This window comes from Leptonotus elevatus, chromosome 20 (assembly GCF_054856555.1).
Source record: "Leptonotus elevatus isolate MCC_2025b chromosome 20, RoL_Lele_1.0, whole genome shotgun sequence".
In the NCBI taxonomy this organism is placed as follows: domain Eukaryota; kingdom Metazoa; phylum Chordata; class Actinopteri; order Syngnathiformes; family Syngnathidae; genus Leptonotus; species Leptonotus elevatus.
Genome location: NC_141258.1, coordinates 10,449,276 through 10,471,506, shown reverse-complemented (window position 1 = coordinate 10,471,506; position 22,231 = coordinate 10,449,276). Strand labels below are relative to the sequence as shown.

At 39.8% G+C, this 22,231-nt stretch overlaps 1 protein-coding gene and 1 long non-coding RNA gene across 4 annotated transcripts in view; one reads left to right on the top strand and one right to left on the bottom strand.

Annotated features, from left to right (window-relative positions):
- Positions 1-659: 659 nt before the first annotated feature.
- Positions 660-15,010, top strand: frmpd2 (FERM and PDZ domain containing 2). 3 transcript variants are annotated; one of them, XR_015091876.1, is made up of 30 exons: positions 660-928; positions 2,478-2,599; positions 2,674-2,837; positions 3,126-3,191; positions 3,305-3,484; positions 3,571-3,646; positions 3,716-3,803; positions 3,907-4,063; positions 4,145-4,216; positions 5,163-5,337; positions 5,438-5,573; positions 5,657-5,795; positions 5,877-6,029; positions 6,113-6,319; positions 7,241-7,400; positions 7,524-7,722; positions 7,909-8,009; positions 8,951-9,022; positions 9,121-9,228; positions 9,442-9,558; positions 10,362-10,540; positions 10,756-10,854; positions 11,235-11,319; positions 12,313-12,398; positions 12,475-12,667; positions 13,202-13,416; positions 13,499-13,565; positions 13,646-13,787; positions 13,893-13,975; positions 14,831-15,010. XR_015091876.1 is itself a non-coding variant. In XM_086065347.1 (28 exons), exons 2-28 carry the CDS (start codon positions 2,479-2,481, stop codon positions 13,684-13,686), a joined length of 3,456 nt encoding a protein of 1,151 aa, XP_085921473.1. In that variant the 5' UTR covers positions 660-928; position 2,478; the 3' UTR covers positions 13,687-14,187. The 3 variants fall into 3 exon arrangements, 2 of the variants coding, with proteins under 2 accessions (XP_085921473.1, XP_085921474.1); XM_086065347.1 differs by lacking the exon at positions 14,831-15,010 and having other exon boundaries at positions 13,646-14,187; XM_086065348.1 differs by lacking the exon at positions 14,831-15,010 and having other exon boundaries at positions 661-928; positions 6,134-6,319; positions 13,646-14,187.
- LOC147156998 (uncharacterized) overlaps positions 6,129-22,231 on the bottom strand; it is a 99,498-nt gene continuing 83,395 nt past the window's right edge. The window contains exons 7-8 of the long non-coding RNA XR_015091879.1: positions 19,776-19,848; positions 6,129-6,436 (exon numbers count right to left, since the gene is read on the bottom strand). This is a non-coding gene — a long non-coding RNA (uncharacterized LOC147156998). The remainder of the gene's footprint in view (positions 6,437-19,775; positions 19,849-22,231) is intronic.

Sequence of the window (22,231 nt, the reverse complement as noted above, 5' to 3'; positions counted from 1 at the left end):
CTCAACTTGAAATCAGCCCTTCGAAAAAAATTACTTGAGAGGTTGGGAAGCACTATTTTACTTAAACTCAATATATCAGAAACAACAATAAAAAAAAATACCTGTAACATTGTATTAAATGTCTAACTTTGTAAATGCAATGCTGATTCTTAACGATTTGTCTTATGTCTCAGGAAGGTCTTTCAGGTTCTGTGTATTTGTAATTGTCACACCATTTCACTTTTTCTTTCTACTTTTCTAGGGCTACAAAGTGTGTCAGTAAAGTTCCTAGACTGTAAACAAACTATGAGTTTTCCTCCTCAGTGTGGTCCAGATGGCCAACCAACCTGTCTTCAAAGAGATTCTGCATTCATTTGCTTCCTACAGTGTGCGAGAAGAAGCTAGAGTTGTGGCAGGACAAGTCGAGGCTACGTCACCATGACAACCTTGCAATGCCCTGAGCATCCCACAGTTCCTGGCAGAATAGCGCATCGGCGCGCTGTGGCAGCCTGCCATTTGAAAAGCTTCTTTTGTGACACACCTCGTATAATTGACAGAGACCCTCTCTTGTGCTTGAAATGGTTCATTAACACAGTGCTGCCTTCATTGGATTGGCCCTTCACTTGCCCTAGCTGCCATTAGCTTGTCCGTCAAATCCAATTATGTGCTTAGGTCCCCAGTCTAAAAATAGTCGAAAATGGCAGAAAACACACAATCAACACGTCACTGGTTGTGAGTGCAGAGGAAATGATATCTGTGGTCTTTGGTCTCTGCGAAGACAATTGATCTGTCATGAGGAAATGATGACGATGATGATCGGTAACAAGCTGCCATGACAGATGGGGACCTGGCGACGAAGGAGAGGTGGATGACATGGCAGCGGGGGACGTGTAAGAGAAAGGATTACATTGACAAGGCGGATGTCTGAGGGAAATTAAAGGGAATAAAGGTAAGCTACATTACATGTAAACAAATAGCTATCACATCTAAACATGATTAAAAGACCACCAGAAATACACCACACTTGCTCCACCGTGGCGCAGAATAAATAATAGCTTCTAACGGTATAATTTATTTACTCTAGGTACAACTTTTTGTGATCAACGATGTAATACTTCATTGTTTCAACTACTTTTTTTCTCACACAAACACGGAAGAAAAGGCGTGCTAATCTTCACCAAAACAGGTGGACACATTTATTCAACAATTTAGCAAACAATTTGAATGCAGCAGTGCGAAATAAGTATCTAGTTGTAATGAGAAGTTGGTCATGCATTTACATGGTTTGTTCAGGGCTGATTTATAGTGAAAGAGGGACACACCCAGGCACAGCGCCAGGATTTTTTTTTTTAAATATATCTCCTGGGGCTCCTTTTGGGGGTGGAGGAGGGTGTTGACTGATATGTGTGTGTGTGTGGGGGGGGGGGGGGGGAGGTGGGGTGGGGGGGGGGTATGAGAAAATAATCACTTTCATTACTTAACTTTTTTCTTCTTTTTTTTTTTTAAATTAATTTAAACAAAATTTGCCAAATAATATTGAACAAAAAACAAAACACAAATTTTTAACCATATGTGCAATTACATTTAGGACTACTACTCCCCTCCCAAACTCACAGAGGGTACAGGTTCAGTACAAGCAAGGAAGCCGGGATTGGATTAGAACAGAATGGCTACTTCCGGAAGGGCTCTGAGGTCTGCAGACTCGGGTCAATTAGTAGATCCAGAGTTCAAAGCAAACACGGTAAAGCAGCAATTAGCTGCTATGCTGCACGTAAATGGAATAAATTGGAAACAGAAGCGAAGTTAGGCCAAAGTCAGTGTAAATACTTTTAAATTCAGGTTAAGAATTTAGGGTTTTTTCTCCCCATATACAACCAAAACTGATCATCATTCAGTGACAGAGAAAGACAACTGTTTAGACTCAAACTCTTAACTATGTGTCATTTAAAGTCTTCATTGAAGCTAACATATGTTTTGGGAATGTGACACAAGTTGCAATGTTTCACCCCCAAAGTACTCATTCACTCCCAGCCATTTTCACTGAAGCAACCCCCTTCGCTCCTGTTTTCGCTCCTGTTTTTACTGGATTTTGACAGATTTTGCAAGGCCCACAGAATATTGTGTTATATTGCTATATAAACATGGAACCTACCGAAAGAAAGATTAGAGTCTCTTCCTTTAAAAAAAAAAGAAGTATATTTCTATCTGTTTCCATTTTGCAGCAATTAGCATTAGAATATAGCTGACTTTCATAATTACTCACGAATCTGTTTAAAACAGTGGGGAAAATAGCTCTTTGCAACATGGCACTGGTTGATCTCTTATACTCTGCTGCCACCTGCCGGCCGTTTTTGTCTTCACGTTCTCTTATCGGCCTACAGATCTAAATCTGGTGTGTTTGTTAGATATTGATTACTGGCTGATATTTAGAGACATTGAAGGGTTTTGTAAATCACGTAACAGGTTGCTGACATGCAGCTCTGTTTTCTTTCCATAAGGATGGGTACCTTTGTGACCCTGGCAGAGGTGCTGGAGGCCAGAGGTTCACCACTTGATGAGGATGAGGTCTGGTGTCTGCTGCTTGTCACCACCGAGGCCTTACTGGATGTTTCCAAGAAAGGTAATTAGCCTTCTGCAAACTCTCGCCAATGATTCACCTGTTATCCCTAACAGTTTCTGCTACGTTCTGCTTAGGCTCTGGAAACATGTGCAGTGTCCTCAGCCCAGGCTCGGTGCTGCTGTCCGCTAATGGGCGTTTGGCCTTCAAGAGCTGTGGGCGAAATGATGATGTGGCCTCCTTCGTGGCTCCTGAAGTCATTCAGGGTCACACTGCCTCCACAAGAACCACAGCTGAAAAGGTTGTAAAAGTGAACTAGTAGAGACCAAAGGTCAGATCAGATCTCCACCATACAATTTGATGGTATTTTTACATTTTACTACTTTTCTAAGCAAGAAACACCAATGATATCTAAAGTAATAGCAGTCCAAAGTAGGGTTGATAGTTCATGACCAATTTTCAATGACTAGAGTTCGCGGTGGGCCCCCACAACTTTGAACGTGATAGATTTTAGCGAATCGATGGCTAGATCATTGTAAGGGCAAAGTTAGGATAACAAGGTGCCGCTTCTTTCCCTACTTTCCCACAGACACTGGTGTACTCACTTGGTATGACTTTTTACTGGTGCGTGGATTATCAGCTACCTCAAAACCAGGTACTTTCACTGCCAATGACGGGTAAAGACGTCAAAGATCCATTTTTACAGATGGTGAGAATTGATCAACCCTTTCTCAACAAATCTTCCTGTGACCCCGTTCCCCGCCCCAGCCTGTCCAGCTTAGTGCAGAGCTGGAGGGTTTACTCTTGAGCATGTGTGAGGACACAGTACTGAGGCGGATAGACCTGATGACGGTGCTAGAGACCTGCGAGCTTCACCACAAGACCTTTTTGCTACATCCAGCCGAGCGGCTTGTCAAGCAGCTGGTAGAAGACACCTACAGAAACTCGGTTAGACAACCAACCACACGTTGATTTGACCATGTTGGTTTCCGCGTTTTTTTTTTTTAACGACGGCACAAACATCCCTGTGATAGGTAGATCCTGTGTCAGTGACAGAAAATGGATCCCTGCTTTGTGATCGCAGTCAGATCATCAGAGACAAGTTACACAGTAAGAAAAGGGGTTGTATTATGTGAGACAAAAAAAAACAACCTTACTCAGTACTGGATTGTATTTCAGGGCGTTCTTTTTGTAACTCGACATGGATGACAAAAAAGAAGATCTCCAGAACATTCTCAGGAGCATCCTATACACCTGAGTCCACAGGGTATGAAATGATGTTATGCATCTCATTTCAGATATTTCAAACTTTGGTTAGTAGATCTGAGGAGTGACAGATTTAAGAGAATGATGAAGTCATTCCCGCTTAGGATCCCCTCGGGATGTCGACGCACTGAGAGTAATGGGAGCTGGCAGCAGTTCAATCGCACAGTCTGTAGCCCCTACCTGGATGGAGGTCGACGTGCTAACGCTAGATTTCTCACGCGGTTTGAGTCCACAATGAGTTTGAATGAGAAGAAGATGAAGGTGAGGAAAATTGATATTGCGAAATTAGTATCATTCAAAATAAACTGCTAATAGTAAATTCCTTTTTGTCATTTGTTGTAGGAAATGGGTCCAGAGTTTATTAGAATGTCGGATGAGCCTGTGGTTGTCTTAGAGCTGCCTGGATCCATTTTGGTGAGAACCCAAATTAATTCATTATCATTTTTTTATATAGTGAAAGGATCATAATTAACTCACTTGATCCCAAGAGCGTATAAATACGTTCTATTTTAAATATTACCATGCTCCCAAACACGTATGTATACGTTTTTGTTCTTCTTTTTTTAATGATAGAGCATACAGACGGCTTTGATGCCGCCTCTGAAGTGAAGAGAATGCTTGAAGCAATGGTAGTTATTACAATAACGGCCGGCAGGTGGCAGCAGAGTATTAGAGATCAACCAGGGCCATGTTGCAAAAAGCTCTTTGCCCCACTGTTTTAAACCGATTTGAGAATAATGATGAAACTTAGCTATATTGTGATGCTAATTGATGCAAAACAGAAACAGATATAAATATATATTGTTTCCTGATGAAAGAAGAGACTGTAATCTTTCTTTTGGTAGGTTCCATGTTTTTATAGCAATAGAACACAATATTCTGTGGGCCTCGCAAAATTAGTCAAAATCCAGTAAAACAGTCGGGAGCCAAGGGGCTTGCTTCAGTGAAAATGGCTGGGAGTGAATGAGTTGTTCCGCAACTGATTATTGAATGACCCTGGCATGCATCCATCTCATAATGTATATAGTTAAAGTCCTGCTCTTTATTTGGATAGTAATTGGATGATCCAACCAATCCAAAATGGCCTACTCCATAGGTCTCAAACTCCGGTCCTCGAGGGCCGCCGTCATCCAACACACCTGATTCAAAGTAGCAGCTCATCAGCAAGCTCTGCAGAACTTGGTGTGTTGGAGAAGGAAAACCTCTAAAACATGCGGCCTCGAGGACCTGAATCTGAGACTTCAGGTCTAGTCGAACCATCAAATGGAAGAACCAAAAGCTCAAAAAAGGCTTGATCATGCTTTAGTCATCTAGAAAATCACTTTCATTCTTTCTTCCATTTTGTCTTTTCATGGCATAGTCAAAAAAAGGGAAATCTTCCACCACGCAGAGAGAACTGACTGTGGTGATGCCAAACGGTCAGAACATAGCCATCAAATGTGAGGTGAAATCCAGAGGCGGAGACCTGTTTGATATGATTGTCGCCCACGCCAACCTGGTGGAACACTTTTACTTCGGCCTTGCTTACATTGATGGTAAATGAGCAATTGCACCCACTGATATATTTCAAGGATATGACAAATTAGATGACGTATCATCGTAATTAAATCATTCCTTTTCTTTGTTTCTCGTCAGATAACGAGTTTTTCTTTGTGGAGAACGATACCAAGATTTCCAAAGTTGCTCCGGATAGCTGGAAGAAAGTGCCTTCAACCACCTTTGTCCTTTTCTTCAGGGTCAAATTCTTTGTCAATGACATTTCTACTATTTTGTAAGTATTTTTGCTACCTAGTTATCACCCCCAGAATGACCCTTTGTTACAAATAGAAGTGATCCTGAATCACCTGTTACCAGGCACAAGCAGACCCACCACCAGTACTACCTCCAACTCAGAAAAGACCTCTTAGACGACAGATTGTCCTGCCATGAAGAGACTGCTCTGTACCTCGGAGCTCTGGCCTTGCAGACAGAATATGGGGACTGCATGCCTGAGGTTTGGAGAAACATTGAATGTGGAGTACTTTAGGTACATTTCAATTGGATAATTCTATTTAAAAGAGAATGTGTTTTTCAGGTGTATGGTAGAAACTACTATCGCCCTGATCAATATGTCCCCAAAAGTGTAATCGAAAAACGTGCCTTGCCATATATTCTTGGAGAATTGCAACAGCTCCATACAAACAACGGCCAGATGCTCACGGATGAATCAGAACTTGAGTTCCTCAAGGTAACAACTTTTTTTTTTATTATTACAAATCTTTCATTTCTATATAATGTACACATTCCGTAATTGATTTTACTCAACAACAGACTTTGGTACCGATCATGCAGGTGTGTCTGCAGTTGCCTGAATACGGTGTCCTGTTCCACCGTGTGACACGTGAAAAAAAGCCAATCGAAGGAGAAATTATCCTTGGAGTTTGTGCCAAAGGCGTTATTGTCTACGAGGTGAAAGATGGCTGCCGAAGCACGAGCCAGACTTTTTATTGGAGGGAGACAGAAACTATATCCTCCAATGTGAGTTGAATGGTTAAACAAAAATATCTAACCAATGGTTTCTTCTTCTAGCTCAGGGGTCTGAAACCTGCGACTCTGGAGATACATGTGGCTCTTTAGTCCCTCTCCAGTGGGTCCCTGTGAAATAAATATTTTTGACATATTTATTTTAATTTTTTTAGATAAATGTTATTTAAATTATTCATGATTTTACATAAAAAAATAGTAATTAAATATTCACAAATTGTCAGAGTACAAATTGAATCAGAAAAATAAACAAATGGTAGATGAAAGTTTTTAAAAATTACCTGAAAATTTCCAAAAAGTGACCATAAAATGTCCAAAAAGGAAGAGCAAAAGCAGAAAATGACCATAAAATGGCAATGGAATTGCCCAAAAATTTAAAGAATTGAATGTTAATTGCAGAAAAGTAAACATTCAAAAAGTAATTGTAAAATGTCCAAAAACAAAAGAAGAAATACCAAAAATCACCATGAAATGTCCACAGAATTTTGATAGCAAAAAAGGCACAAAATCATTTGTCAAAAAGTAGCCATAAAATATCCAAAAAGGAAGCAGAGGCAGAAAATTACTGTAACATGTCAATAAAATTGCCACCAAAAAAATGTCAGAAGGCAGAAGTCTAAAAATGGCAACAACCCAAAAAAATCCAAAAACAGAAGACGAATGGTAGAAGGAAATTAATCTTATTGGATGCTTTATATTTTTCTGTTTTGGTGCAGTTCTTATTAGCTCTTGGGCTTCTAGTACACTAGACTGACACAACGTTTTGTTCATCGCAATGTTCAAATGTTTAGCTGCCCCAGAGTTTTTTGTTATTTATTTGGCCTAAAATGGCTCTTTTGACAATAAAGGTTGCTGACCCCTGTTCTAGCTTTCTTAACTAATCCTGTAATTATTTTTTAATTGATATTCTTCCAGAGGCATAGATTTGTAATAGAGTGCCGGGCCAGTAAGAAGAAGCACACCTTCATCACAGAGACGTCAAAGATAGCCAAATACCTGTGCAATCTCTGCTCATCACAGCACAAATTCAACAATGAAATGAATTCTCGTCAGCTCAGTCACAGCATGGTCTCAGGTCAGTTAACGCGCTTCACTTTTCAATGCAGTTCTATGACGCATTCTTTCTTTTTAGTCCCGAAGACTGCAAACATGATCACAGAATTAAAACTATGCATACCTTTGTTGTATTTGTCTCTAGATGAGAACATTCCTCAATATGCAACAGCTTGCCGGACTCAAAACAGCCGGTTCAAGTCCATCACAGGTTCGGAGACACCACAGGATGACAGTGGTCTGACCACTCCTCAACACGAGTCCCTGACAAGGCTTTGTGAGGATGTTGCTGCTAGGATCGAGGCCCGCTTTAAACAGCAGCGCCAGAGCCTTTATGAACAAAGGTACATAATCATCAGTTTGGTCTTCAACTTTATGTCCTGGTCTAAAAGTACAATTAACTCATACACTGCCAGCTCAGTTCAAATTGAACTTTGACATCTATAGCCGTCAATGGCAGTGAATGAGTGAACTTTGAATGTTAAGGCCTGTGCTGTTAAGACTGACCAATATGAGACGTCTCATCGCAGCACATGCTCCAGCAGTCAGTGCGGCAGCACCGGCATGCGGTCTCCAGCCTGTTCTCAGAAAAGCGGATCCGAAGCTCCTTTAAGCTCACCAGCAGCCAGAGGTACAACCAGTCAGTCACGTGTACAGTAGCTTCCAGTTAGTCTAGTCAACTTCAGTTTATATTAGTGATAATATCGTCAATGAAAACTAAACAAAAATAACTTTGTCAACACGCATTTTTCACCGGACCAAATCTAGACTAGATTAGACTAAAACCCTCATTAATAAACAATAACTGGGACACAATCAGTATGTATTTCCGTCGACTCATGAAGACTTCATATAATAAAAACTGGACTAAAATCTATGGACATTTTAGTTCATGAACAAAACCGAGATGGAAATTATATGATTTTGTAAAATCTTGTCTCTGCTAATCTGTCACTGTTATACCGTCATGTGACACACAGTGACACACCCCCTTTCAGTCTGCAGCTAGCGTGTGCGACATGCACGAACACATGGGACAGACAGGATTCAGGGTGAACAAATTTTTAAAAAAGAAGTAAATTATAGAATAACGTAACATTAATCCAACAGTTATAACGTTCCAACAATAATGTTAATCTGACTGCTAACTAATGCTGTCTGATTTACTAGCTTGTAGCATGGAACTTCAGTAGCCGCTTGTTGATATACTGTAATTGTGTCAAGTTGTTTTTCATCAAAAAGATGAGAGAAAATGTTATGTGAAATAGTTTTAGATTTCAAATGTTCAAAATTATCTGACAAAAATATACAGGGGTAAAATGATTGTCCTGACTAAAACTAGACTAAAACGTTGGCAGTTTTTGTTGACTAAAACGAGACAAATAAAATGATGTTTTCTTAGACTAAAATGCTAGATTTATAGTTGACTAAAATGGACTCAATAAAAACGGGATGAGGTTGACTATGTTAAAAACTAGCAAATCTGCACTAAAACTGAGACTAAATTTAAAAATGGTTAACACTAGTTTGTATAAGCGTATTTTCCTAAGTGTCGATTTCTATGTCCCACAGAAACTCCAAGGCCATCGTCAGAAAGAGAAGTCCTATGTGTTTCTCTTAAGAAAGACCCGAAGCTAGGCCTTGGTAAGATGTTACTGGGGAAATTTTTTTCTAAGGCAGGTCTTTCTGATTGATCGAAAGCTCTCTCACCCTTGCGAAATCCAAATCATGTGTTCATGCAGGCATCATGATTGTTGGAGAAGACACAGTGGGACGTTATGATCTGGGCATTTTTATTGCATCTGTAGTACCTGGGGGACCTGCTGATAAGGACGGACGTATACGAGCAGGTGCAGAATCTAAGTGAATCCTCCAAACCCCCAAACCTCTCTGGACTACAAAGGGATTTATGATGCAATGAATTAGACATTTAAAATATAGTTTCTGGCTGTTACGTATGATCTTGTTTGGCCATAGAGCACATTGGAGGGTCTATTATGAACTGTATTCTGCATAATGTCGCTTTGGTAGAAACCGAAATGATGGTGACCTTTTTCCCTTAGGTGGTCGCCTGATCTCTCTGAACCACATCAGCTTGGAGGGCGCCACCTTTAGCGAGGCAGCGGAGGTCATGCAGAGCAGCCCGGAGGAGGTGCAGCTCATTATCTCACAGCCAAAAGGTGCTGCTGTGTGTGCGTGTGTGATGTCAACGTACTTCAGATAATAAATTCAGATGTTAGCAATATGCACTTAATAGACATGTAGAACCCTCACAATATTTTGCACTTATCACAGGAAATTTTGTTGAGTACATTTGACTCTATAAAGAGTCCATTTCATAGGTGTCAAACTCCGGTCCTCGAGGGCCTGAGTCCTGCAGGTTTTGGAGGTTTCCCTCTTCCAACACAAGCTGATTCCAATCAGCAGGATCGTCATCAGGCTTATGCAGAGCTTGCTGATGAGCTGACCATATATCAGCTGTGTTGGAGAAGGGAAACATCCAAAACCTGCAGGATTCAGGCCCTTGAGGACCGGAGTTTGACACCTATGGTCTATTTGGTCCCACTCTAAACGAGAGTAAGTTTTGTTTTGTTTATACTGTGTACGAGAGGATTGGCCTATCACCTATCCCATGACAAAAACCTACCGGTAATAAAGTTTTTTTCACCCACAAATTTTAGAAGGATTTTTTTTAGAAGTCTACATTAAATTAGTTTATTTAAAAAAAAATAAAAAATAAACATTACACAAGGGTTGAGGAACAAACTCACGACCTTCAGTTTGGGAGACGGCCACTATACCACCTGAGCTTTGCCACTCCTGTTTGCTGATATCCAAAAGGAGACCCAAAACATGATCTCATACACAAAATATTTTACACTCTTTCAAGTTTTGTAGAGTACAGTAAAATGTACTCTACAAAATTTACTGTGTATCTTATGAAATAACGCTACAACGAACCTCTATTTATTTTTATTCTCAGCCCCCCAAACTCCAAACACTCTGCGGCCTTCTGCATTGAGAAACTACGAGTCGCAAAGTACGCTGATGGCGTACGGACAGCCAGGAGACAGCCTGGATGAGATTGTCTCGGTCATGATGGAGCCAAAGACCGGCAACAGACTTCACCCTCCCCAAGAAGTCCGGATCCTAAATGTGCAGGTAGAGCAACATTTGAAGTGTACATACTGTAAACGCCCCCCCCCCCCCAAATTTATTCTAACAATTAAGGTTAATCCCCTTATTTTGGCTGTAGAATGGAAACAATCGTGTTTGACAAGAGATCAACATTTGAGCTTTACTTTTATGGTATTTATTGGATCTGAAACACAACCTGGGAGATAACATGCATAACAACAGTTTTGTGTCACTTTAAGGACGGCTGTTCACTTCCTTCGTCTCTGAACTGTGTGAGGTCGGAGGAGAACATAGTGAAGCTCAAGAAAGTTGCCGGAAGCCTGGGCATCAGCATCACTGTGAGTTTGCAAAGTGTTTTCTGAGAAAGTGTGGGTTATAGCGCTGACGAGCTGAATGAATTTGAGAATATATTGTTAGCATATTACCATATAGTTTAAGAGATTGACCTCAATGATTACACAGAAAATGATGGACCCGCAGTCCAGTTAAGCAGACTACCTTTAGTCTACGAAGAAAGAAGCGCGAGTCATCCCCAGGAGTGGGTCACAAAGTCTGCTTGACGCGATCTCATTAACATTCGTGGTCCAATAGGATTAGAGACATTGGTCTTGTTGTTACACCAAACCTACAGATTTAGCCAACTATCAGTGTCGCAGCAATACTTGCATTATTTATTTGTATTGATTGATTTAATGCAAGACAAAATACTATCATTCAGGATGGTGTCAACTCGAATGGCGGAATCTACATCAAGAGCCTTGTTCCAGGAGGGTCTGCTGAGAGAGACGGGCGCATTCATGCAGGTATAGCTAAGTAATCAGAGTCGATATGCTAATTGCATTTTGAAACCAATTATGTGACCTGTTGCATTCAGGTGAAACTGTAAAACTCACGTTAGGCATTGAATTTATGTCTATATGGTGTTCCACTACTGCATTGCAGTTTATTCAAAGGATGGCTTAGCGCACATGTAGTGGTGTGTTGAGACATTTTTGCATGTCTACAATATGTAAAAAGAGGATTTTTTGGGGGGGGACTGTTATCTGCATGTAAATCTTCAAAAAAAACTGCTTTGTTATGTCCAGGGATACTCAAAGCTCGCAGACTCCTTCTAGGGGTACGTGAAAGAATCGATGAATGAGAATGGTCAGGTCACTGGGATAAACAAGCTAGCTAAGAACAAGTTAGCAAATTGGCTAAAACTTTTTATTTAATCCAGTGCAGTACAATTGTTTGGAAGAGGATTAGGGCCAGTGAAGAGAAAAACAAAGTTTGGCAGGATTCTGACTTCATTCTCAGAATTCTGACTTAATCTCAGAATACTGACTTCACTTTAAAGTCTGAATTTTTAGATTAAAATCAGATTTCTGAGAAAAAAGTCTGAATTTTTAGATTAAAATCAGAATTTTCCCTTTAAAGTCAGAATTCTGAGAATAAAGTAAGATTTCTCACTTTAAAATTATAATTCTGAGATTAAAGTCAAATTTCTCACTTTAAAATCAGAATTCTGAGATTAAAGTCAGAATTCTCACTTTAAAGTCAGAATTGTGAAAATAAAGTGAGAATCCTACCAACCTTTTTTTACTGGCAATAATCCTCTTCCGTACATTTGTTAAATACAGTTGTTATATATATATATTTTTAATATATTTGCATTTAATTGTTTTAATATAAACTGTTTTTATTTTCCAAGCATTTATTTTGGTTATTTATTTATTTAATTTACGTGCAATATATTTTATTTGAAAAAGTTGGCCCCACAAGGATAATATTTTTTGTTTTGTTTTCTGTTGCAGGTGATAGGATATTAGAGGTTGATGGGATTAGTTTTCAAGGTGTCACCTATGAACATGCCGTGGAATGTCTGTGCAAAACTGGGGAGGTAAGTGCAACATATGACTGATCATTCTAGTTGAGGGAGATACTGATGGAAAACCTCGCCCCCCTTTGTTTTCCAGATGGTGACTTTGGTTGTGGAGAGTGCGCCCATGAGCTTTCCACGGGTATCTCTGAGCGACTACACTGATAGCAGTGAACCCACTCGTAACATCGATGTAGGCGGGCAGCTCGAAATCAACAGCGCCTCGTCTATAAGAACCCCTTCACACATATTCTGTGAACGGCCCAGGGACTACAACTTCATTACTGACGGTATATTCACTTCCTATTTACTCAAAGCAGTTGTCACTAAGACGAGTGTTTTAAATGCAAACTCATCTGACTGCAGGAAGATGAACTTTCACACACTTCCTCTTCTTGATCTTCCTTTCTGACCCTGACCTTCTTCCTCTTCTTATCCCTCTGGCCTTCCTTATCCTCGGGTCTGCCATCCCTCCTGCTTAACATAGAGAGTAGATCATTTTCTAAGAAACGAGTGAGTTCTGCGAATTTTACCTGTGGCCAATTCAGTTCCTTATCTGTCACCTGCTTACTGATGGAGTCATGCTTTTTTTCTCAAGATCAGCAAAAATCTAAATAAAGAAAAAAAATCGGCCAGTTTTTGCCCATTTTAAAAGAGCTAATCGCAGGCTAATTAATCAGCCAAGCCCTATTAAGTACACCTAACAGTCGTGGTCATGGTAACAGTCGTTCCACAATCCCAATTGTACATGTTGTCGTGTTAAGTTTGATGTTCTTCTCTCATGTTCCCTCCGTCTCCATTCCCCCTTCACCAAACCCCGCCAGAAAATACGCAAGAGGTGACTCTGACTAAGACCGCCAATGGTCTGGGCTTCAGCTTCATTATGTGTGAGCTGGACCCACCCACTCCGGACTTTGGCAGCCTGATCCGGATCAAGCAGCTTTTCCCCGACCAACCGGCCCAACTGAGTGGCAGGATCAATGAGGGAGATGTACTTTTGGCCATCAATGGCCAGTCGCTCAAGGAGCTGTCTTATCCAGTATGTGGATTAGGCTTTTAAATTTGGAAGTTCGCCTCTAGCTGAACTCTGTTCAAACAATGTTTACAATCTGTTTTTCTAGAAAGTACTCAAGTTGTTCACGACATCAGGCCCTGAAGTCCGGTTGACGCTCAGTAGGCCTTCACCAGGTATTTAAACACACTTTTTTTCGTGGCCATTGGCAGGCACTCTTTTTACATTTTTGTTTCTCACTTTGTGTTTTCTGCAGGGATCCTTCCGTCAATCCATCATTTTACAGGAGGAACATGAGTCAGTCATTTGTCACACAGCAGCAACCAACAACAATTACAAGGCAAGTCTCTGCATCCCGGTCAGACGGAAGTGAGATACGAAGAACCTTCGGCTTACAGGTCGGTAGGATGGTGACTCATTTTGTTTTTGAGTGCTCTGCTGAATTTCCAATATAGCATTTTAAAATAAAATCTGGGGAAAAAAAAGTTATTTTATGTTCCCAGCATACTAAAGAAACAGATGAACTGACTGCAGATGAATCATGGGTGTCAGTAGTTTGTTTGTGGAGAGAAGAACCAAAGTAAAGGTGAGTAACTTACTACTAACTATCAATACATATACTCAACAAAAATAGCAACGCAGCACTTCTATTTTTGCTCCCATTTTTTTATGAACTCAAAGATCAAAATCTTTTTCCACATACACAATATCATTTCTCTCAAATATTGTTCACGAACTAGTCTAAATCTATGATAGTGAGCACTTCTCCTCTGCCAAGATAATCCATTCCACCTCACGTGTGCCATATCAAGATGCTGATTAGACACCATGATTAGTGCACAGGTGTGCCTTAGACTGCCCACTATAAAAGGCCACTCTGAAAAGTGCAGTTTTGTTTTATTTGGGGGGACTCAGAAAACCAGTCTGAGTGAACAAAACAGCACCTTTCAGAGTGGCCTTTTATTGTGGGCAGTCTAAGGCACACCTGTGCACTAATCATGGTGTATAATCGGCATCATGATATGACACACCAAGGAGAAGTGCTCACTATCACATATTTAGACTGGTTTGTGAACAATATTTGAGAGAAATGGTGATATTTTGTATAAGGTAAAAGTTGCAGATATTTGAGGTCATCTCGTAAAAAAATGGGAGCAAAAACAAAAGTGTTGCATTTATATTTTTGTTGAGTATATTTGAGACTTGTGTAAAGTACCTGAATGTTCACTCCTTATTGTAGATTTGTTGGGTCTCTTATGTATAAGCTATAACCAGCCAATCATGGAGCAAACTGGGTTGATGAGGGAAAAAATGACAAAGCATCTACCACTAGGTGGCAGACTTGTGCTTAAAATAGTCAGATTCCCCTTCAGCGGTTCAATGTTATTTCACCCACTAGCTACCAAGTACTGATGCAGGCATTTTCCTTTTTCTTCCACAGGCAACTGGAATATGTCAACCAAAAGAAGACTCCGCAATTCCGGTCTTTTAAGGATAAAGAACATTGTGGGTTTTCCTTCTCTATATGTATGATGATAGCAAACAGCAAACCTTTTCATATGTTTGGCATTTTGTTTGTGGAACCTATTTTCTCTCCAAAATAAAACCACCCAAACCAGAATCTGACCTCAATGTGGATGATTCCCCCTTAGAAAAACACTAATTAAATATCAAGACAAACTGGGCAGCGCAGACAGTCGCGCACACCTCCCCGGGTGAGGAGGAGCTGGTAATCGTCCCTCGTAAAATAAGGGTTCCTGTATTTCGCCGAAAGCCAGCAGTGCATCTGGATCCCATCACAACTTGTGCTCCCTTTGCAAATGATCCCAAATGTTTCTAATTATGCCAGTGGAGACGGCCCAAGGCTGTGTGAGTATGTGTTTTTGTGTGTGTAATCGCCCTGAAGGACATGCACACCCGAACACTAGCCTCGGTTTATTCATGAGCGGAGAAACACAAATGGACAGTGCGGTCTTGACCTCTGCTTAGGTCACTGCACGTGGCGATGACTGATGAGGAAATGATGGAAAATGTACGGATTTTCACGCAGCTTTCCAAATGATGCTCTCCAATTGAGCGGAAATGTGTAAAGAAGTTATGACGTCAGATCAGTTTCTAGTAAGATAGCTACACTATTTTCGTACCGTATTGTAGGCTTGAGCGAGTTAGTTAGCTAGTTAGTCATTTTTACAAATCTTGGAGTAAATATGAATGAAAAGCTGTACAGAGTGAGGAATTTATTTACACTTTTCACCATGTGACTCAATATGTCTTCCCCAGAATCAATAGGGCGTTGTCCGTACATCTTACGCCACCACCCATGACCCAGGATACACAAACAAACACAAACTACTACTTTTGGAGGTGTGGCGCATGGGCAATGGGAGAAATCAAAAAATGTTATGGTTGAATCATGTATTTTTACTTTTGCCATTTGGTTTTGGTGGAGGAGTTGCTTTGGATGACCCCAATCAGCTTCATTTTAGATTTCTGATGTATTTGTATGTAAGACATTTTGAAGGGGAAGAAAATGAATGAAAGTAATAAAACTGAGGACGGCACAGTTATATTATTATGCGCGTGCGTCAATAAACATGACGGTACACAGTGAAATTGGCAGTGTTAATTCAACACCTACAGAGTTAAATTTAACACTTCAAAAGTGTCTATATTGGTCCACAGTAAATAAAGTTAAAACAACACTTTTTTAATTTAGTTTTTTTTTTTTTTTTTTAGCCAAGGGTGGTCAGGAATCGAGCTGGGCTGGCGGGCCTAAGTCCAGTCCTGCTTCTGGGACTATATATGAGTGTGTGTTAACTCATATTCACTTAAATTTAACAGAAAGCAAAACCACAAAACATTATCATTAGCCGATTCTAGCTGTCCTTTATAAAATCTTTAAGAAGTAACTCTTCCTTGAAAAAATAATAAATCATATTGAAATTCTCAATTTCGGGATCTTTAACCTGAAACCTCCATATGTAAATAGGCTTGAGTCAGGCTTATTTACATAGTCACAATTAACAGCATCAAGAATCAAGATCTTTGCCTGTCTGGTCTAGCTGTGTCCCGAACTTGCTAGGTAAGCAAAAAGATTTGACATTATGAGGAGTAGAGCATAACCATAAAAAAGTCAACATGAATGCTAGCACTGCGTGAAACACCACCCAGACAAATGTCACATGTGTCACAGTGATGCTTTTTGGCAGGCGTTAAAGGTCTCGCTCAGCATTACAGGTCATTGTTCACATTTTCCATTGCCGCTACTGTGAAACACGCTCCAGCCGAGACACCGAAATGGATGCTGGGTGCACGGATCAGGCCATTGGCCAGGTCCCCTCTCACTCAGCTAATTTCCACATATAAAGTGATTGTGCAGATATGCTCAGCCATGATTTTAAACAAACCATGTTATTGCAATAGACACTGAATCCATCAACATGGCTGCGATGCCAAGCAGATTTAAAGAAAGGAAAACCTTCTGCAGTTCTATTCAAGGGATATCTTTAAATATCCTATTAGCGGTAACCGAAAACAAATATAACAATTATAATTACATCCTGACCAGAAGTATCTACTAATGATAACAATAGTAATTGAGCATTAGAAAAAAAAATCACCTTTCTAAATGATCCACTGATGCAATGGAGCTTGAAAAAGTAATTAAAGGGGATGTCAATGGGAAGGAAGTCGTCAAAAGGTAATATAAGTCCAAGATGTGAAATAAACTAATAGAGGTTGAGGGTTCTGTATATGCATGCACACAAATTGGCTACACAGCAAAGTCATAAAAACGTGTCAGCAAAGTTCAGTGTGAGAGGTCATCCCAAGAGGATGCTGGTTGACACGCTCGAGGGACGAATTCTACAAGCTCTTTCAACGGAAATTATCATCATACGTCTCCCCTGCATTAGGAAAGCAAAACAGCCTGGCGAGGACCACGGGGCCCCAGGCTAGTACTTTGGGTTGAAATGACTGTAAAAGATTTGCTCATTTGACAACAGGAATATGATACCTCGTTTAACCAAATGGAGGCAGCATCAACATTAGAGTATTTATACGTCTGGAAAGAAAGGTCGTGGAACTCCAAATGCACAAAATCAACATGTATATAAGTCATAATATTAGTGATCCATGGTCATTTTCAGTGATGCTTTCATTAGAAGAGGTTAGCTTAGCTTGGATTTTTAGGAAAAAACAAGAGTAATAATGAATGAAAATATACTGAGTAGTATCTGATGAAAATTACACACTGACGTATGATCGAGGGATGGAAGGCGGTCTCCAAGTGCCTGTCCACAGAGATCGTCATGCATTTGTTTTAAAGTATACTTTGCGCACTCCGATTTCTTGCGTCCACAGTACATGCCATGTAGACTGCGCGGCTCTCTCTGCGCTGAGTTTAAAGGGAATGAGGGGAGCCGCTTCGATTAGCCGGGAGTTGGCTGCATTCCCACAATGTCTATTTACACTAGTTTATGAAAATACCAAAAGAACGTAAACTCCACTAATGCAGACAATTAGACTGCACTTTGTGGTAGACTTGTGCTGGGCCCCAATATAGGGCCCCTATGCTTTTACGGCATAAAGTACGTAAACAAGCTAGAACCGTGGCGCAAAATAGATGCTGTTAGTCCACCCAATCCATTATCTTCCCTCGGTTATCCAGTTCGGAGTTGCCGATGGCAGCGGTCTTCCTTGTCTCTGGCCACCTCCCCAATTCCCCTGGGAGGATGCTGAGGCGTTCCCAGGCCAACTGTGAGATGGTTCCTCCAGTGTGTATATATTCTGTCGCAATGGCCTCCTCCCAGTTGGAAATGCCCAGAACACCTCACCAGGGAGGCAACCAGGAGGCATCCGGTATAGATGCCACCTCAGCTGGCTACCCTCCATGAGAAGAAGCAGCAGCTCTAGTTCCTTCCGGATGACCACGATACTCATCTCTAAGGATGAGCCAAGTGGAGAAAACACATTTCCACCACTAGGATCCACAACATTGTCCTTTCGGTTCACTCAGTTAAACTCAGGTGCTTCGATGTCAAACTAACCCAATAATTCAATCATCTCCAACATCCTGTTAGTGTACGGTAGGGTAAATTTCGTCCACGAAAACTAAACAAACACTTTTGTCAACGCATATTTTTCACCGGACTAAAACTAGACTAGACTAAAACGCTCATTAATAAATTAATACATTAATAACATTTTCGTCGACTAATGAAGACAAGACGAAAATGTACTTCACTTAATAAAAACTGGACCAAAATGTATGGACATTTTGGTTCATGAACAAAAACGAGATGAAAATTATATGATTTTGTAAAATCTTGTCTCTGCTAATCTGTCACTGTGACACTGTCATGTGACACACACATTTCAAATCTGCAGCTATGCACAAACACATGGAGGTGGATTCACAGTGAAAGGTTAAAGAAATAAGTAAATTATAGTTATAATGCAACATTAAACGGCTATAATGTTCCAACAATAATGTTAATCCAAACGCTAACTAATGCTAATTTATTAGCTCATAGCATGGTGCCATAGTAGCCACTTGTTGATATACTGTAATTGTGTGTCAAGTTGTTTTTCATCACAAATATTCAAATTAAATTTAATAAAAATGGGATGAGGTTAACTATGATTAAAAACTACGATAACACGCGTGATTGAAAGTGGACTAAAACTGAGACTAAATTTAAGATTGGCATATAAAACTAACCCTAGTCTACTGCATGATGAACACAAATCAGACTTTGTGGAGAGTAAACCACTCGTACAGCGCACAGCAAGGCCCCGAGATACAACATTCGAGCCTCGGGGTCAGGAATCTCAGTATCTAGACAGAAATGGCTGTGTTAATGGTTAAAACACAGGATTGAGAGGAAGAGGGCCACCTAGGTTTGTGGTTGAAAATGTTACAGAAATAAATCAGATAGTAGCTGTTGTTTTACAGTAGGAGGGGGGCTAATAAACTCCACCTGCACAGTGTACAAACTTAGTAGGCACAGCATACTTTAGAATATTCCTGTGAGGGTTCCCGTTAAAGGTTGTCGGTCTCTTAAGATGGCCAAGATGAAGAAAACATCTCACGGATGTCCCTTATGGATGTGGAATGAATTGTGAAGGTAATAATCATCTTGTCACTTCGTATCCAACAAATAAGCGCATACACGATATACAACTCACACCCGTTATAAATCCAACTCGTCTGCACCCAGACGATCCAAATTTATCCCTTCCCCTCTTTTGGCAAACAGCTCCCTCCATCTCCAGTTGAAACACACCACGCTGGGACCCTCCACCTCGTGACAGCAGTTAACGTCACCCACCGTGAAACAGACAGAAAAACCGTATCGGGTCCAGACAAGGTTTACAAGACCTACCCTCTCCAACATGCCCTCAATCAGACCACTGGTTTTCCTCCCATAGGTGCCATTTCCTGCCTCAAACCGCTCCCTAAAGACACATTAGGAGAGAAAAGTTTGGAGAAAATGTTCACAGAAAGCGAAGACACAGTAGGTTCTTTGGTACATTTTGTTTATGCCAAAAGAAACATGTATTCAAATTCATATTACAGATCAAAATATTTAGATATAGGCCTACAGTAATACCATGTGAATTTAAAGGTTAAACTAAATGTATTATGTTCATTTAATAAAATTGCCTGTCCATCACCAGCGAAAAAATGAAGATAGAAGTCTGTATAAGCTTTTCTAGTTTCATAATAAGTGTCAGTGTGTTTCCGCAATAGAAATGTTTAGCTTCAGGTCTTTTTTCTAGGTGAGAGCTTAGAACTTTTTGAACGAGTTACGACCCTCAAAGTTAAAACTAAATTTTTCTGGCATTTTGCTCTCAAATACGGTATTTGTGAATCGATGGCTAGACAGAGAGGGATTGAGAACACTGGCTTCGGCCGTGAACAGTTGCATTGTCATACAACGTGACTCATGTTGCACTTCCATGTCAGATTAAATTCAATCACATGCTACAGCATTTTGTCTTACACATCCTAAATATCCATGCAATAATTCCATGACGAACAGTATTCGATTAAACATTTTATTTTTCAATAACATTTTAAGGATTTGGAAAATGCAGTTTTAATTTTACATTTTTTTCCAGAATTTTCATGCCCCTTCAAACCGATTTATTTGTAGAACAAACACTGTCAGGTGAGAGAATATCACATTAAAACCTGAAGACAAAAAGACATTGCCTTGCAAAAGGAATAATAAATAATAATAATAATAATCAATAAACTACAAATTATCAAGTCTCAAACAAAGAAAGCAGAACGGATTTAGATATAAGACATACAGCAATGAATCATATTAAAATGATAAATGCTGAACGATAATCATAACAAAAAAAAGACAGTGAAAACAACATAAAAGGAATTTGAAACATGGAATAGCTTGGAAGTCAACATATTCAACCCATTTATTCAAGATTAATGATTTGTATTTCATTCACAATCACATTTAACCTTCCCATGAAAAGTAAGTTTCTTTACAGTCCATCTAATCAATCACTTACTTTATATGGACATCACCATAACATTGTACAAAGCGCAAACATTTTTGCATCAGTGCTAATTCTCAACACAGGAGGCTTTCAGATTATACCAAAAAAAAAAAAAATCATCATCATACTACATAATATAAAATGTACGTTTTTGTAAATATTTCAAAGGTCCATTTCACAGAGCAGGTTCAACAAACTCTGAGACTAACCCTGAACTTGAATGTTAATATTAATGTTAAAAATGTAAGGCCGGATTCAGTTGTGTATTGTATTGTATATACAATTAAATGAATATATTAAGTTCAATGAATATGAGTTCATTAACCCTAATATATTCACTTGAATGAAGTTAACCCCAAATTAATCCAAAGTGGATATATTAAGTTTAATGAAGTCATAATTAATTAAACTTAATATATTCACTTTGAATTAATTTAATTCAATCGTGTGTTACCAATTGAAGCAACTTTATTAGGATGGTCAGCAATTCAATTTGTAATCTTAAATTGGTTCAACAGTTTTCTTTTTAGGAGTACATCGTCATCAACGGGATCATTGTCATTAGACTTTTAATAGCGGCCTATTGACTGTTTTTATTTTTTTAAATAACAGAAGGCAGAACTATGTTACGCCAAAACTCACCAAATGACCGAATGAAGAAGGAAATAAAATTTCATGTGTGGCTGAAAGGAGGCGGAGGGAGGGAGAGAAAGAGAGAGAGAAACTCAAGGTTCATTGCAATAAAGCTGCTACCGAGCAGGTTAGGATCATGGACACTGTTACTACAGTAACTGACCAAGAGCTTAAGTTACCTCTTTTTATGAAACAGGCTAGAGTTACCTCTCTTTCTCTGTTTTTAGTTACCTCGCTTTCTGATACGCAAAACGCAGAGTTTCCCGCATTTCAGGGTTAACAGCCTCAGGGTTCTCACTAAACCTTTTCTGTGAAACGGAGCCCAGGTCCTAACCATTTACATTTTCATTGCAAGCTTTTTGATTACTACGTTCTTCACCAGCACACTTGTGTCTCTTGGCCTGAAACTTGTGAGAGAATCTTTGGCCACAAACTGAGCAGGCACAAGGTTTCTTACCAGTGTGGGTTCTTGTGTGTTTTATTAAGTTTCTCTTGTCAGAGAATCTTCGCAAACAAACTGGGCGGGCATAAGGCTTCTCACCATTGTGGGTTCTTGTGTGTGTTTTTAAGGATTCCTTCCGAGGGAATCTTTCACCACAAACTGAGCAGACATAAGGTTTCTCACCAGTGTGGGTTCTTATGTGATTTTTTAAGGTTCCACTATGAGAGAATCTTTGTTCAC

Coding starts and splice junctions, on each gene's coding strand:
- frmpd2 (XM_086065347.1), top strand. CDS start 2,479: ATGGGTACCTTTGTGACCCTGGCAGAGGTGCTGGAGGCCAGAGGTTCA. Junction 7,401..7,523: donor CAGTCACAGCATGGTCTCAG/GTCAGTTAACGC, acceptor ATTTGTCTCTAG/ATGAGAACATTCCTCAATAT. Junction 9,023..9,120: donor AGACCCGAAGCTAGGCCTTG/GTAAGATGTTAC, acceptor GTGTTCATGCAG/GCATCATGATTGTTGGAGAA.